General features: G+C 34.5%; 1 protein-coding gene across 1 annotated transcript; it reads right to left on the bottom strand.

Moving 5' to 3' along the window:
- Positions 1 to 11060: 11060 nt before the first annotated feature.
- Positions 11061 to 13882, bottom strand: LOC111434625 (gallate 1-beta-glucosyltransferase-like). Its single transcript, XM_023072087.1, has 2 exons — positions 12872 to 13882; positions 11061 to 11672 (listed from the first exon to the last, which is right to left on the bottom strand). The coding sequence occupies exons 1-2, from the start codon at positions 13853 to 13855 to the stop codon at positions 11250 to 11252; spliced, it is 1407 nt and encodes a 468-aa protein (XP_022927855.1). The 5' UTR covers positions 13856 to 13882; the 3' UTR covers positions 11061 to 11249.
- Between the last annotated feature and the right edge of the window lie 4149 nt (positions 13883 to 18031).

Genomic DNA, 18031 nt, shown 5'->3' with positions numbered 1-18031 from the left:
TTGTCAACATGTTTTGCTGAATTCTTTGCACCCTCTATCTCCTCCAAACACATCACCATCTTCCACTAACCTATGAGTGAAATGGTATCGCCTTCTTTGTTTTTTCTTTGAATGATAGACCGGGTTTCTCACCAACTGTATGAGACTCTGACTATCTCTATAAAGAATCTTTTGTGCTGCTTCTTGCCCAATTCTTCTAGATAGTCTGTCATTCATATCATCTTCTTTCTAGCTTCAACCATTGCCACATACTTAGTGATATGAACCACGACCAAGGAATTTTCATACCTCAAGGTCCAATTACAAAGACGAGAGCCAAGAAGCTACAACAAACCTTATACAATTATATTCAAGCTATGGTGAGCTCACCAAAGGAAATTCTAGAAGACATTTTATACAGTTATATTCAAGCTATGGTGAGCTCACCAAAGGAAATTCTAGAAGACGTTGGAGACCTCCCTTATATGTTATGCAAAGTTGAGCTTCAAGACAGAGATGAATTAAATGCACTTTAAGTTGCATTTAATGAACTCCGCTGAATTTATCAAATAGTCCAAGGATGACTAATAAGCACATTTTATTATTTGCATTATTTAATTATAGTTTAACTATTTGTTGTCATATTTAAGCTAGTTTTAAATATAGGAGTTAAAGTTATATTGTAACCCACCTAGGTTACTATATTCCACCATTAACTAGTCATTTTAATATGGAGGTTATGGGTATTTCTTATTTACTAGCCCATTTAATTTGGGAGTTATGTATGACATAGGTTAAGGTTGTAAAGGCTATATAAAGCCTTCTTTTCTTTGATTAGAAATCAGATTTTGGAATTAAGAATAGAAGTTCTATTTTAGTTTTGTTGAGAGCTAAACTTTCTTTGCAAATTCTTGTGTTTAGAACTTGCATGTAGAGTCATTCAAGTGGTATTGATCAAACCTCTTGTGGAGTGATTCGAATCACGAGTTTAGTTTTCTTTACTCTTGATCTTGATCATCAAGGTAATCCGTTCCATACTTTCCCTTGGGTTGATTTCCATATCATTTTGAGTGCTAAACACGAGTGAACTACATTTACGAGTGAATACACGTGAGGGAGCGCTTGTGAGGTCCTTTTTTTTTCTTTTACCTTTCTTTTGTAGCATGGAAAATCCAGACGACAATACTAACATTACTGATGCACGATTAATGAGAAGCCTCAAGCTAAATTTGAGAAAGGGGAGAGTTCTAGAACAGGGAAAGAAAAAGTAGAAAAGTCTAATGTTCGAAATAGGGATTTAAAGTGTTGGAGATGTCAAGGGGTAGGACACTATAGTAGAGATTGCCCAAATGCAAGAATTATGACCATCAAGGAGGGAGAAATTGTTACGGATGACGAGGCACATGACGACATAAATGAGGAAACTGATGAGAGTGAGGAGTTTAGTGAAGAGGACCCTACACATATATCTTTGGTTACTCGACGAGCTCTAAACACCCACATTAAGGAGGACGGCCTAGACCAAAGAGAGAACTTGTTTCAAACTCGTTGTCTTGTTCAATCTGTACCTTGTAGTGTTGTCATTGATAGCGGTAGTTGCACCAATGTTGTGAGTTCCATTCTGGTCAAAAGACTTAATTTAAAGACACAACCACATCCAAGACCCTACAAGCTTCAATGGTTGAATGATTGTGGGGAAGTACGGGTAACTCAACAAACTCTTGTTTCATTTACTATTGGAAAATATGTTGATGATGTTTTATGTGATGTTGTATCCATGCATGTTGGAGATTTACTACTGGGGAGGCCATGAAAATTTGATCGTCGGGTAATGTATGATGGGTATGCAAATCGATACTCTTTTACTCACAACGGTAGAAAAACTACTCTTATCCCATTGTCTCCAAAAGATGTATTTATTGATCATTGCAAACTTGAAAAGAAAAGGCAAGAGGCTGATGCAAAAGCAAAGATTGAAAAAGAATCAAGTGAAAAAAAGAGCTTGAGTGAAAAGCAAGAGAGTAACACTCAGCCTAGAGAAAAAAAAGAGAGAAGCCAAATCAGTAAGCTTGTATGTTAGATCAAGTGAGGCTAGGAATGTTTTTCTCTCTAACCAGACTATTCTTGTACTTATGTGCAAGGGGTCTTGTTACTTTACTAACATGCTTAACCCTTCTTTGCCTAGTGATTTTGTTATGCTTTTGCAAGAGTTTGAAGATTTATTTTCCGAGGAGGTGCCTAGTAGTTTGCCACCACTTAGAAGGATTGAACACAAGATTGACTTCATTCCTGGCGCGCCCATTCCAAACCGACCAGCTTATAGGACTAATCCAAAGGAGGCTGAAGAGATACAAAGGCAAGTAAGTGAACTCCTTGCTAAAGGGTATGTACGTGAAAGTTTGAGTCCTTGTTCTGCCTGTTATTCTTGTACCTAAGAAAGATGGTTCTTGGCGTATGTGTGTTGATTGTAGGGCTATAAACAAAATAACTATAAAGTATAGACATCCAATTCCCAAATTAGATGATATGCTTGATGAATTGCATGGATGTAGTCTTTTTACTAAGATTGATTTAAAATCGGGTTATCATTAAATTCGCATGCATATTGGGGATGAGTGGAAAACAGCTTTTAAAACCAAGTACGGTCTTTATGAATGGTTGGTTATGCCTTTTGGATTAATGCACCTAGTACATTCATGAGACTAATGAACCATGTCTTACGAGAATACTTAGGTAAGTTTGTGGTTGTTTATTTTGATGAAATCCTTGTTTACTCTAAATCTTTAGATGATCATATTACCCATGTACGCAATGTTTTGACTACTTTAAGAAATGAATGTTTGTATGTAAATTTAAAGAAATGTAACTTTTGCATGGAAAAAGTTAACTTTCTTGGGTTTGTAGTTTCATCTAATGGTGTTGAGGTTGATGAGGAGAAAGTGAAGGCTATAAAAGAGTGGCCTACACCTAAAAATGTAAGTGAGGTAAGAAGTTTTCATGGTCTTGCAAGTTTCTACCGTAGGTTCATTAAGAATTTTAGTACAATTGCTTCACCCTTGAATGAACTTGTTAAGAAAAATGTATCCTTTAAATGGGGAAAAAGATCAAGAACTTGCTTTTAATACTTTGAAAGAAAAATTGAGTTCTGCTCCTTTGCTTGCATTACCTAATTTTGAGTCTACTTTTGAAATTGAATGTGATGCTAGTGGAGTAGGGATAGGTGCTGTATTAATGCAAAATCAAAGACCTTTAATGTTCTTTAGTGAGAAGTTGACTGGTGCATCTTTGAGGTATCCAACTTATGATAAAGAGCTTTATGCTTTGGTTCGTTCATTGCAAACTTGGCAACATTATCTTTGGCCTAAGGAGTTCATTATTCATACGGATCATGAAAGTTTAAAGCATTTGAGAGTACAAAATAAACTCAACAGACGACATGCTAAGTGGTTAGAATTTATTGAAACATCCCCTTATGTCATAAGATATAAACAAGGTAAGGAGAACATTGTTGCAGATGCTTTATCAGGAAGGTATGTCCTCCTCAATACTTTGAATGCTAGGTTGTTGGGTTTTGAACACATAAAGGATTTGTATCAACATGACATGTTTTTTGCTCCTTTTGTTGAATCTTGTGAAAAAGGACTCATTGTGGATAATTACTTGTTGTTAGATGGATTTTTGTTCCGAAAAGGCAAACTTTGCATACCATCTTGTTCCATACGTGAGCTACTTGTGAGGGAAGCTCATGGAGGTGGTTTAATGGCACACCATGGAGTTTCTAAAACTTATGATATGCTCTCTAAACATTTTTTTTTTGGCCTAAAATGAGACATGATGTTCATAAAGTTTGTGCTCGTTGCATAGCATGTAAACAAGCTAAGTCTAGGCTTCAACCACATGGTTTATACTCCCCATTACCAGTTCCTAATGGTCCTTGGATTGATATATCAATGGATTTTGTTTTAGGTTTACCTAGGACTAGGAAAGGTTATGATAGCATCTTTGTTGTGGTTGATCGATTTAGTAAAATGACTCATTTTATTCCTTGTCCCAAAACTGATGATGCAAAACATATTGCAGACCTGTTCTTTAGGGAAGTTGTACGATTGCATGGCATTCCTAAAATCATCGTTAGTGATCGTGATGTCAAATTTTTAAGCCACTTTTGGCGTGTTTTATGGGGTAAGTTAGGAACTAAGCTCGTATATTCAACTACTTGTCATCCTCAAACGGATGGACAAACTGAAGTTGTTAACAGAACCATGACTACTATGCTTAGGGCTATTATTGATAAGAATCTTAAGACTTGGAGGATTGTTTGCCATTTATAGAATTTGCATATAACAGGGTTGTTCATAGCACTACTAAATGCACACCTTTTGAAATTGTTTATGGCTTTAATCCTTTAACCCCCATTGACTTGTTACCTATACCGTCAAAAGAATTTGTGAATTTTGATGCAAATGCCAAGGTTGAGTTTGTTCATAAACTGCACAAGCAAGTAAAAGAACAAATTGAGAAACAAAATTCCAAGGTTGCCACCCGAATTAATAAAGGACGTAAGATTGTCATCTTCAAGCCAAGAGATTGGGTTTGGGTGCATTTCCGAAAAGAAAGATTTCCTACTCAAAGAAAATCTAAGCTTTTACCACGAGGAGATGGACCTTTTCAAGTTCTTGAGCGCATCAACGACAATGCTTATAAAATTGATTTACCAGGTAAGTACGGTGTTAATGCAACTTTTAATGTTGTTGATTTGAGTCCTTTTGATGTAGGTGATGGCTTGGATTCGAGGACGAATCCTTCTCAAGAGGGGGAGAATGATATGAACCACGACCAAGGAATTTTCATACCTCAAGGTCCAATTACAAGGACGAGAGCCAAGAAGCTACAACAAACCTTATACAGTTATATTCAAGCTATGGTGAGCTCACCAAAGGAAATTCTAGAAGACGTTTTATACAGTTATATTCAAGCTATGGTGAGCTCACCAAAGGAAATTCTAGAAGACGTTGGAGACCTCCCTTATATGTTATGCAAAGTTGAGCTTCAAGACAGAGATGAATTAAATGCACTTTAAGTTGCATTTAATGAACTCCGCTGAATTTATCAAATAGTCCAAGGATGACTAATAAGCACATTTTATTATTTGCATTATTTAATTATAGTTTAACTATTTGTTGTCATATTTAAGCTAGTTTTAAATATAGGAGTTAAGGTTATATTGTAACCTTACTATATTCCATCATTAACTAGTCATTTTAATATGGAGGTTATGGGTATTTCTTATTTACTAGCCCATTTAATTTGGGAGTTATATATGACATAGGTTAAGGTTGTAAAGGCTATATAAAGCCTTCTTTTCTTTGATTAGAAATCAGATTTTGGAATTAAGAATAAAAGTTCTATTTTAGTTTTGTTGAGAGCTAAACTTTCTTTGCAAATTCTTGTGTTTAGAACTTGCATGTAGAGTCATTCAAGTGGTATTGATCAAACCTCTTGTGGAGTGATTCGAATCACGAGTTTAGAAACGAGTTTTCTTTACTCTTGATCTTGATCATCAAGGTAATCCGTTCCATACTTTCCCTTGGGTTGATTTCCATATCACTTAGCCTCAATAGATGAAAGAGTAATGCATTTCTAAAGCCTAGACATTCATCATCCATGGCTTGCTCCCACTTGGTTGTATCCTCCAATTGTAAGGTTTCATCAAAGAACTCTAGTTCCCCTTCATCAGAGTCAGCAACAGATAGTGCAATGAAGGTACATACATATCTTGTACTTTGATAGTTCTGGATGATCTTTTCAATACCGACTTAGATGTCACTTGCTCTACCACTGGTTCCTCTGCAACAGTCTCAAGAGTTTCTTGAGTATCTGCTACAACATCACTAGGAGAATTTTTTCGCAACTCAACCTCCAACTCCCACTTGCTTCGTTATCTTGGAACCTTGTTCCACATCTGGTTCCTCAACAGTAGTCTCAAGAGTTTTTTTGAGTATCTGCTACAACATCACTAGGTGAGTTTTCTTGCAACTCAAGCTCAACTCCCACTTGTTTCGTAGTCTAAGAGTTTATCTTCTCTTTGTCCTTGTACATGACATTTTCATCAAAGGTTATGTCACAAAGCTTGTACTCGAACGTGTCGGAACCATAATCTATGAACTAGCATTTCATAGCCTCAACATCAAGCTTGTTGCTCTTTTCTGGATCAACACGAACATACGCAATACAACCAAAAGTTCTCAAGTGAGAGTACTTGAGTTTGTTTCTTGTCCATACTTGTTTTGGCAACTTGAACTCCAAGGGTACCGACGACCCTCTATTGATCAAGTAGACTACTGTATTTACAGCATCAACTCAGAATGTCTCTGACAATCCAAAATGAACCCTCATACTTTTTGCCCGCTCATTCAATATTCTGTTATCCTTTTAGCAACACCATTTTGTCTTATTTTATCGAAAATTGTTCTTGCTAATCTAATTCCCTTAGCTACATAAAATGTTTTGAATTCTGACTTGTCGTACTCTCCAACATTGTTAGACCTCAAGCATTTGATTTTCAAGCCGGTCTAATTTTCAACTTCAACTTTCCACTTCTTGAAGGTGACAAACACATCTGACTTGTGTTTCAGGAAATAAATCCACACCATCCTGTTGAAATCATCGATGAAGATGACGTAAAACTTTGATCCGCCAAGTGATGGAACTGGAGATGGTCCCCAAACGTCTGTATAGACTATTTCCAACCACACTTTCTTCAATTCTCTGAGAGTCTTTATGAAGCTAACTCATTTCTGTTCGTGGTTGTGTGAGTACAACCGATCTTATTTCCACTTCCGTGAAGTCAATTGGTCGCATTTTGATTGTGATATTAGAAAAAAAAAAAGTTATATTTTGAAGAATAAAAAATTATTGAGGTCGGTTTGAATCTCCCATTATGTAAACTTTAAATAAAAAAACATTTATACCATACTCGTATGGGCAAAAAAAAAAACCTGATTCCTACCTAACTTAACTTTTAGTCCCAAATATTATTTTATTCACCTCTAAACAAAAGGTTTCTTAGATAAAGAAGTATACATTTAAAAGATGCAATGACGATGGCTAAGATCTCAACATATTTTCCAACTTTATTTAAATTATCTTAAAACTTAGTGAAGGGACCAATTATTCAATGAACTTAAAAGGTGTATTCAAATACTACTTCGATCGTAATTTTTCAGATTTGTACTTATTGAATTCTAAACCTTAAAAAGTGTCTAAAATATTGTTTTTGACACTCGAGTAAAGAAGTGAAACCACATCCGAATGAGAGTGATCTTGATAATAGAATGACTAAAAAATATTTTTAAAAAATGAAAGTTACTATCTATACTAACAAGATACACGTTCTTTTTCGATGACTTAATCATAAGAACTCATACTCAAGTGTGTTTTACTTGGAACAATTTTATGTTGGGTGACTTTCTAAAACTTTTCCTGAGATGCATGTGAATATAGACAAACCATGCTAGAAGGACTCGTGTTGGTCTGTGAGTATAGTCTTCACTCTTGCGAGTAGTAGATAACGTGACCATATCGCAAGAGAGGGAGAGGAATAGATCGTTACCTTTTTAAACTTTCAATTTTTTGTCTATTAATTACCTGAATTTTTAATTTGGTATCTATCATATATTTTTTTTTATAACTCATGAACTTTTTAACCCCAAAATTAAAAGTGAACAAACCCCAAAATTAAAAGTTTAAAATCTAAAATATTAGATCATTAATTTTTTTGTTTATTTTAGAAAAATTAAATATGTCAAAGCACAATTTGAAAGTTAGATATTTCATAAATTGATAGGTATTTTATTGGGTGCTTTTAGCTTAAAATGCTCCATGATTGTCCACCCACTAGAACTACAACACAAGACCTATTGGTGCCGACAAGAACAAAGGGAGACATGCAAACAAAAAATTAAAAATAAATAATTAAAAAGAGCAAACTTGTTGATAAACTTTTGACTCATTTCGATTATAATTACTCTCACGTTTTTTTTTTTAAATTATTGTTTCATTTTTAAATTTTATATTAAGAATAATGTAGCTGTACGATCCAATCTAGAAAAAAAATATGTAGGGGTCAAAAAGATTTAATAAATATTAACTATTAAAAAAGGGATAAAATTATAAGCTTTTTAAAACGAGAAATCATTTTATTTTGAGGATTACAAATACTTACATTAAAATGTCATCTAGCTACTCGAAGTCGCCTCCACGTCCGCGTCGACTCGCTCTCGTTCTTTGTTTTGGCTTCATCGGTCCCAAACTCGCCTTTGTGCATCTTTCCCCTTCAAGATGTGGTCAACTAATCTTGTAGTTTCCTCGTTGTAACAGCCCAAGCCCACCACTAGAAGATATTGTCCTCTTTAACCTTTTTCGTTCGGGCTTCCTCTCAAGGTTTTTAAAACGTTTCTGTTTGGGGAGGTTTCCACACTCTTATAAAAAACTGTTTCGTTTTCCTCCTCAACCGATATGGGATCCCACAGTCGCCATCATTTTCATAGCTTCGTATCTCTCTCTAAGACCACCAAAAATATAGTGCACGTTGATTGTGCATTGAAGTTAAATTTTCTAGTTTGACCAAGATTTGTGATAATCTTCATCCATTCAGATTTTGTTGATATTAGTTGCTCAATTTAATTTTGAGCTTGCCTAACTTGATATAAAAAATGTTTTCTTGCATGGAGATTCGGAAGAAAAATATATATAGCATTATCAGTTGGTTTTCGAGTAGTTGGGTAACAACATTTGCTATGTAGATTGAAGAAATCTTTCTATGGGTTGTTGGTGTATTGTTCTTGGAAATCATATTTTTTCAAGAATTGTGATTATCTCCATCAATTCCGGATTTTGTTGGCATTGGTTGCTCAATTGAATCTTGAGCTTGTACAACTCGATATAAAAATTGTTTTCTTGCATGAAGATTTCGAAGAAGAAATATATGATACAGCTGGTTGGTTTTGGAGCAGTTAGACAACATTTTGTATGTAGATCGAAGAAATCTTTGTATGGGCTATTAGTGATATTTGTTCTTCAAAAATTTATTTATTTTCAAGAAATCTTGATTATTTCCATCCGTTTCATTTTTGTTTTGTTTTTGTTGTTCAATTTAATCTTGAGCTTGCACAACTTGATATAAAAAAATCGTTTTCTTGTATGGAGATTGGAAAAAGAAATATATATGACACAACCCATTGGTTTAGTCGTAGTTGGGCAACAATATTTGGTACGTAGATTGATTTTTATTTTATTTTATTATTATTATGTTTTTGTTATGATTTGAGGTATGTCCTAACAAAAATTTCTTAATTTGATTTCCCTTGTGTTTTGGATGCAAATGGTTATCATATTACTTTGGAAGTAGAAAATTTGAAAGTAGCTTGTGGAGTTTTGGTGATAATTAGAGGGACAAGAAGAGGTAGTTTATACTACCTCAATGAAACTACGATAATGGGGCATGTTGCTGTGGTAAGTTCGAAAGAACAAGATATATCGAAACTATGACACAAGCGACTCAGATATGCTGGCAATTTGGATAAGTGCCGATCCACTACTGGTCATCCATCCACAATGACTGATGGGCCTGTTTGTTGGCGTTTAATATTGAAGTTTACTTTTGCATTGTTTACTCCCATAATGGAGTATATGACAATCACTATAGCTTTTAAAGAAGCTATTTGGATACATGGTTTGATTAATGATTTGAGTATTTCTCAGGAACACATACAAGTGTTTTGTGAGAGCCAGAGTGTTATTCTTTTGTTTGAGAAATTGTTAATGAAAGAGACATTCGTTTATTGAAAATTGACATTGATGATAATCGTGCGGATATGTTGACAAAGGTAGTTGCTCTTGAAAAGTTTTGGCATTACTTGGATTTGATCAACCTTGGACGAAAGAAATAGCTATTGACTTGATGGAAACCAAACTGATTATCTACTTGGGATCTGGTTGTCTGCTTGAGGATCTCTTGATAAGCTGAAGATTGTTGTAAGTTGTCATGAACATGTTTATCATAACTCTCATTTAGTTTAGTTTATAACTCTTAATGATTCATATTCTCATTTATTTTGGTTATAACTCTCATTTAACTCATAACCATTTTGATTCATATTATCATTTCTTTTGGTTATTAATTCTCATTTTGTTTCATATTCTCATTTATTTGATTCATATATAAGAATTAATGTTTCTATGTCTATATAAAGACTTGTCTAACATTGTTGTAAGGAGTGGAGTCACGTGGAGTCATTGCCATTTTTTATTTTCGAGAGGCAATTGGGAGGAACTTTGTTGAGAGAGTTTGTAGTGTTAGACTATGAGACATTCTGATATGAACCAAGAGATATCAATCATACAATATACTTCAACGAAGATGTAAAAAAAATGTTGTTGAAATTATCAAAAGATATTTCAGTTCATGGCACATTAAAGAAAATGAAACTTCATTGTTATAAATTTTGGGTTTATAAATTTTGAGTGGATCATAATTTAGAGTGGCTGTTCCTTCTTGAAAATCGTCGTTGCGAGTTTTCATTTTGAGGCTGTTTTTTTTTAGACAAGGACTAAGTATCTTTCCAATTCTATGTAGTTTAAGTTGCATGTAGAATCATTTAAGCTTGACATAATCAATCTTGCTTGTGGAGTTATTCGAATCTCAAACAAGTGTTCTCGTCTTGAGATATTTGATCAAGAAGAATCATTCAAGCTAGACATGATCGCTCTTGTTTGTTGAGGAATTCGAATCTCAAACAAGTGTTCTTGTCTTGAGATATTCGATCAACAAGGTAATCTGAATCTTACTCTCCTTGTAGTAATTCCTTATCGTTTGATATCAAAGCTATCCGTTGGGTTGATTTCATATCATATACACTATAAACACTTTGGTTATAGCGATTGACTACCACTTGTGGGTGGATGTAGGGAAATTCCATTCTCTCCGAATCAGGTAAATCTTTGTGTCTCTTTGTTTAATTTCTATTTGTGAGCGTGTGAGTGCAATCGATCTTGTTTTCAATTCCGCTACAACAATTGAGTATCATAATATTTTTGGTTGCGGCGTTACGACACTAATTAACATCAAACATTACAACTCAACAATTTATAATTTTACCAAACAATGATTGAGAAGGTAGCAGTCCAACATTTGAATAATTTTCCCTAAAATTATAAGATCCATTTATTAATACAAGAAATTATTTGAAGTTTTGTACGCAGTGGCCAGCTCACCGTTTTCGAATCTCATCGATGAAGTCCTTAATATTTCGATCGGAGGAGCCGCCGTCAGCCACCGCCTTCTCCGCCGCCTTTTGCTGCTTCAAAGCGTTCTGTCTAATCTCCACCCCCCTTGGGCCTTCCATGGCTTCTCTCAGGCACTTCTCAATCTCATCTCTTTGTATTAGCCTGTCTTCATTGGCGCCACGGGACAGGCGGAGGCCGACGCCGAAGACATCGACGAGGAACTTGGCATTGGTGACCTGATCCCCCCATTGGGGAAATGCGACCATCGGGACCCCTAAGCTCATGGCCTCCACGGATGAGTTCCAACCACAGTGTGTGAGGAAACATGCCAATGATGGGTGTGAGAGCACTCGTTCTTGTGGACTCCATTCAACCACCTTCCCTCTCTCTCCCATCCCTTCCACCACCTACATACCAACCAATGTGAATGCAAACCTTCAATTTATGGCAATTTTAAAACTTAAGTACACCTAATATCAATATTAAAGGTATACAAGTTTGAATCGTCCACCAACATGAAATGGATAATCAAAATAGAAAGAAACGAAATAAATAACACGATAACTTGAAACAAGGGTTTCTTTGTACTAAAGTTGATATGAACCAAGACATCTCAGTCATACAATATAAACTTCAAGGAAGTCGTGAAGAATGTTGTCGAAATTACCACAAGATAAAGTTAAGTTACATGAAGTGAAGTAAAGTTTCAGTCAAGTTAAACCAAGTTGCAATTAATGTCATGTTAAGAAGAATCAAGTTTCATTATTTTAAGATACTTCACGTGAAGTTTCATTTACTCTTTAATGGTTACAAATTTATGATACATAATTGAAAACTAGATTCTTGGTGTTTCACGTGCTTTAAACTTTAAGACTTTTTATTTACTTCTAAGTTAGATCTACATAATGACTAATTAGTGTTATAAAATAGAAAGGTTACGAAACTCTTGAAATGCCTTATAGATGGTCAAGAGTTTATTTTGAGACTATATAAAGTCACGTATATATGTCTTTGTAAAATAGACTTAAAAAAATGCAGTAAAAAGAGCATTTGTGCTTTCTTTTAGTGAAGAGCGAAATTTTGTTGCAATTCTATATAGTTTAGGTTAGACGTTCAGAATCATTCAAACTTGACATGAACAATCTTGTTTGTGGAGTGATTCGAATTTCAAACATGTATTTTGTCTTGAGATATTCGATCCTGATGTTCCCTTAAAGTGATTCCTTGTCTTCTGAGTTACTTGGAAATTTAGATCTAAATATTTTATTCTTCAATAAGATTGTTAGATCAAATTTTCAAGATTTTCAATCATTTGTGGGATTTTTACATTTGTAAACTAAGAGTTTGCACATCAAGACACTTATAAATGTTCTTAGATTCAACTTTTCTATATCATAACTACTTTAATCATGTACATTGTCTTTGTAAAATAGACTTAAAAATTAGAGTAAAAAGAGCATTTGTATTTTTCTTGAGTCAATAGCTAAGTTTTTTCGCAATTCTATACCGTTTAGGTTGGATGTTTAGAATAATTCAAATTTAATATGATCAATCTTGTTTGTAGAGTGATTAGAATTTCAAAACAAAAACATTAAAATTTACGAACCTCAACAGGAAGAACATGGCGGTTGGCTCCAAGATGTACGGAAGGTGGTTTCAAAACCCACAAGAAAGAAAACCCCGAACTATGAAGCGCATAAGCAATCTCATCAATCTGGTCTTGTTTCAAAAACACCACACTTCCAAACGACACGTAAACCACCGATCCGATAGGCTTCGAGTCGAGCCACTCAATACACTCATCAGCAGCTTTCATGCAATCTCCACGAATCTTCGTGTCCATGTCACTACAAATCTTAAACAAAGGCCCCACCGCCTTGATCGGAAATTTTTTTGACATGTCGTTTATGACCTCAGCCTCCAACTCTTCAAAAGTATCCATTAATATACAAAAGGGTTTGGAGAGGTTCGAAAATTGCCTCAAAATGTCCTTCCCAATAGCTTGATGAGAGTCATTTGGAGTCAAGAAGCTTGGGATTTCATCGGACTTCAAAAGGGGCAAAAAGGGTAATTCAACGTCGAGATTTGGTTGGGTTTGAGAAGGGAATGGGACAGCTCCACGAAAATGGTGATAGTAAACGGAAAAAACAGAACATGATTGGACCCAAAAGACGGCGGAGGAGATTCCGAGGTTGTCGGCCAAGTCAATAACCCAAGGCACAAAAGGGTTCCCAATAACGCAAGAGACCGGGCGGTTTTCTTTCACTTGGTTTTCTAATATTTGGCGGAGGGAGATGGCGCCTAGGCGTTGGAGCTGCACCATGTATTCGTCGTAGGTGAGTGTCGGGGTGGTGTCGCTGCGGCCGTCGTCGAAGAATTCGAAGCGGAGGAAGCCATTGCCAAGAGGTGTCGGGTGGTCGGAGATGCTCCCGGCGTTCTTCATCTGGGACCCGAGTTGGGCGGAGGTGGAGAAGGTGACGAGGAGGCCCGCCGCGGCGAGTTTTTTGCCGAGGCGGAGCATGGGGTTGATGTGGCCTTGGCCGGGGAAGCTGACGAGGAAGACATGGGGGAGACAGGCTTTGGAACTCATTTTGGTTGCACCAAAAGGCTATCGAGTAATTACATATTCAATCTAAAATCATAGCAAAAATAAAATAATAATAATGAAATATTTTAAAGGGGGTAGATGCTTAATTCTCAATCATACATAATCGTAATTTTAATATAAAATACATCCAACCAATTGATTAATAATATTGTCAAATCAAATATCGTCATATTAATAAATTAATATTTCATAATATTTGTCAAGGATATACCCATTAATTAATTTATGAGGCACGGAAATTCTCGCCTCCTCAACCAAACCACACTTCTCTCGACTCCCACGACACACGAAACAGACATTAGCCCTTCCCAGAACCTTGCTACAAGAAAAGAAAGAGTGAGAATTCGAGAGAGGAGGAAGAGTCGTTATTGAAAAAATTATTGTCGGTGAGATTCGGAAATTAATGTTTACACTATACGAAAGACGAGGCTCCAAAGAAGAACTCATCAAGGATCCAGAACGTTTAGGTAAGCCAAACAACACCCTGTTATTGTACGTTTCAATAAGGAATAAAGAATCATGCTGGTGAAGAGGCAAGTAATTTTGAAATACAGTAACATTGAACCACTCTATTCTCAGGTTTTATCAACGTATTGATCCATTCATTGTGAAGGGGGTAGAGGTGCGAGACAACTTAGATCCCATGGAAAACAACGTCGGAAAGAGACATATAAAATATATAGTAGGAAAACCAAAGACATCAAGGTGGTATAAAATAGAAATATATTACAAGTTTTAATCGGTAGGTTTTGGGTTTCAACTCTATTTGGTCATTATATCTTAAAATTTAGTATTTTTTATTTTTGAGATTTCGATAATGTTTAATTTTAGTCTATTAAGATCATCCAACTTGTAATTATTTAATAAAATATTTACCAGGACAATGATTAAGCTGATCGGTTATTATTTTAAAGACGTGATTTAAACTAATTTTAAATGTTAAAAAATAGGTATTTATAGTGATTGACATGTTGAAGGATCATATTCAAATAAAAATGATCATATTCAAATAAAAATTTACAAGTGTCTAAAAAAAAAGTTAAGTATTTTATTTTATTTGTGAGTGAATTATCTCTACAATAAATTTGTTTAAGACTAGATTATAAAATATTTAATCTCTTTTTATAAATTTATTAAATAAGAAGATTAATATTTCATAAAATGATAATATCAGACTTGTTCTTAATCGTGAGTGAGTTATGAACGGTGAGAATTATATATATTAAATAATATATATAAAGTTTAACTCAAGTATTCAAATTGATATTTAATACATTTTAATTTAAATTAATATTTAATACATATAGTAAAGACAAAAAGATAAATATATTTTTACATATTAAATATAAAGGGAGAAGATGTATTTAACTTGAACACTTCAAGTTAATATTTAATAGGTTAGATATGGTAAACATAAAAGAAAAACATGTATTTAGTGTGTGAGAGAAATATCATATGAAATTTAAATAAAATATTATATCCCGAACAAGAATTCTCTCTAAAATTCTTCTTCTTCGATCTTGGGATTTTCATTTTTCTTTAAAAAATGGATATCGAAAGCTTTGACCGACTTTGTGTTGGAGTCATAAGCTTTAAATCCAGCCTTGTTGCAATTAGATACATAAAGCTTCCAATCAATTGTTTATACATGGTAGCATTGATCTTGGCTCCTTCGTCAACCGGTCTAATCCCAGGAACAAGGTCCTAAGTAAGGTCACAGTTGCTCAATTCGACTGTACCATGAACATGGGGCTTGTTTAAGGTCATATAATGTCTTCTTCAATTTGTATACCTTGTATTCTTGATCTTTTTTCTCAGAACTTACCTTGTATTATTGACATTTTTTCTCGTAACCTTGTGGTTGCTCAACAAACACGGCTTCTTTTAACCCTGCATATAAGAAAACACTTTTCACGTCAAGCTGATGCACGTTCGAACTATTCCAAGCTGTTAAAGCAATTATCATTCGAATAGTATGTTAGGAATCACGACTCTCTACAATTGTATGATATTGTCCACTTTGAGCACAAGCTCTCATGGCTTTGCTTTTGGTTTCTCCAAAATGTCTCGTACCAATGGAGATGTATTCCTTATCTATAAACCCATGATCATTCTCTAAATTAGCCAATGTGGGACTCTCTCCCAACAATCGTCAACATAGTATCCCACCTAGCCATAGGTGCAAACATCTCGGTATAGTCTATACTATGTTGTTGTGCATAACCTTTTATTACCAACCTAGCCTTATAATTGTCAACTTCGCCATTTTCGTTGAGTTTGGTTTTGAAAAGCCAGTTTACTCCGATCTTCTTAATTCCAAATCTATCAATTCCCAAGTCTCTTTTCCGTTCGATGGCTTCTATCTCCAAGCCCATTGCAGCTCTCCATTTTGAACTTTGAACAGCTTCTTCAAAGATAGTTGAATCTGTAGTTGAGGTTAATAGAACTAAATTATTGTGCTCAATTGCTTCAGAAAAAAATTTCCCGCTCACATAATCTTCCATCCATAATGGTGCTCTTCTGCTCCTGACTTTGAGTGTGCTTTCTTCATATGTTGAAGAATTTGATTCAGATGACTCACTGAAAGATATACTAACTTCCCCTTCTTCTACCACCACCTTCTCTTCAAATTCTTCTCGACTTTGGTCATGTTCGCTTCCTTCTATATTACTATCTTCTCATTCAAAGGTATCACGTCTAGCTTCTTCGTTACTTTTCCTCCAATTCCAATCCTTATTTTCTTCAAAAATCACGCATCGGCTTACAACTATCTTCTTGGACACTGGATCATAGAATCTATATGATTTAGATTCTTCACTAATCCCTAGCAGCACAACACACACAGAAAACTTTTATCATCTAACTTCTTTATCTCAATGTCTGGTACATGAACATGACTAATGCATCAAAAAACTTGAAAATAATCAACATTAGGTTTTACGCTACTCCAAGCCTCTTCAGGAGTCGTATCTTTCACTACCACAGTGGTCCGAACGTTCCTAAATAAATATACATCCTAAAAAATGGTCTAATATGAGCTATCTTCACCACCAAATTCTTCTTCCATAGGTTCCAATTCTTGTGCTACTAGGTGAAAGACTCATTCCCAACAAATAGCCTCACCATCAATGAACATTTTTGTATTTTTTGGTCCATTGAACTAAAATGAGTGACGTGTGATTGTGGAGGACCATTCTTTTCCATGTGCGCGAACGCAGTGGATTTTAATTTCCTTGTCCCTAGGCCGCAGCACGTGAAACATGTGTGCTACGTTGTCTTTTTTACATTATTAAGAAATAAATAATCGACAATATTTTTGTTAGGAAACAAAATGTTGAACTTGAGGAGGTGATATTAACTCATTTTTTCCACTTGAAAATAAACCCTATAAAAATCATTTAAGTATAGATTCTATCATTAGTTTAATTTAATGTTTAATAGAGATTAAAATAAGTAATAAATAAATAAATTAAATTAATTTATTGTTATTTTTTAAATATATATTTTTACTATATATATATTATTTTATTTTATAATAACTTTTTTATTATTTATTCTTCAACTACATTCTAAAATAGTTTTTAATTTACATGTTTTAATTAAATATTTAAAAATAAATTAACACTTATTTTATGAACTTAAGTAAGATCTTATTCAATATTTTTTTCGATCACAAACATATCTCGAATCTTAATGATTAAAATTAAACATTTTTTTTTTAAATCTAGAAATAAAATATATTAGACTTTAAATCATTGGACAAAAAACTAAACCCGGACTTTGCTATTATTGACTTTTTATAAAAGTTTGAAAACTTTCCATAGAATACGGCATTTTTTTTTTCTAGATTAAACTTAGGAAAAATATTGTACTACCCAGCGCTAGTTGGAGGGGAAACGAAAATTTTCTTGTAAGAGTGTGAAAACCTCTCTTTAGTAAACATGTTTTAAAACTGTGAGGTTGATGACGATACGTAATAGGCTAAAGCGAATAATATCGGCTAGCGTTAGCTTAGACTATTACAAATGATATTAGAACCAATTATCAGATGGTGCGAGACACTAGTCGGATTAGGGCTAGTCGCTCTCTATAGTATACGTGTTTTAAAACTGTGAGGATGACGGTGACACGTGTTTTAAATACTCTTTTTATGTCGAA

This window comes from Cucurbita moschata, unplaced genomic scaffold, assembly GCF_002738365.1.
Source record: "Cucurbita moschata cultivar Rifu unplaced genomic scaffold, Cmos_1.0 Cmo_Scf00045, whole genome shotgun sequence".
Taxonomy (NCBI): domain Eukaryota; kingdom Viridiplantae; phylum Streptophyta; class Magnoliopsida; order Cucurbitales; family Cucurbitaceae; genus Cucurbita; species Cucurbita moschata.
The sequence above is the reverse complement of the archived record's forward strand: the minus strand, read 5'-3'. Positions and strand labels throughout refer to the sequence as shown.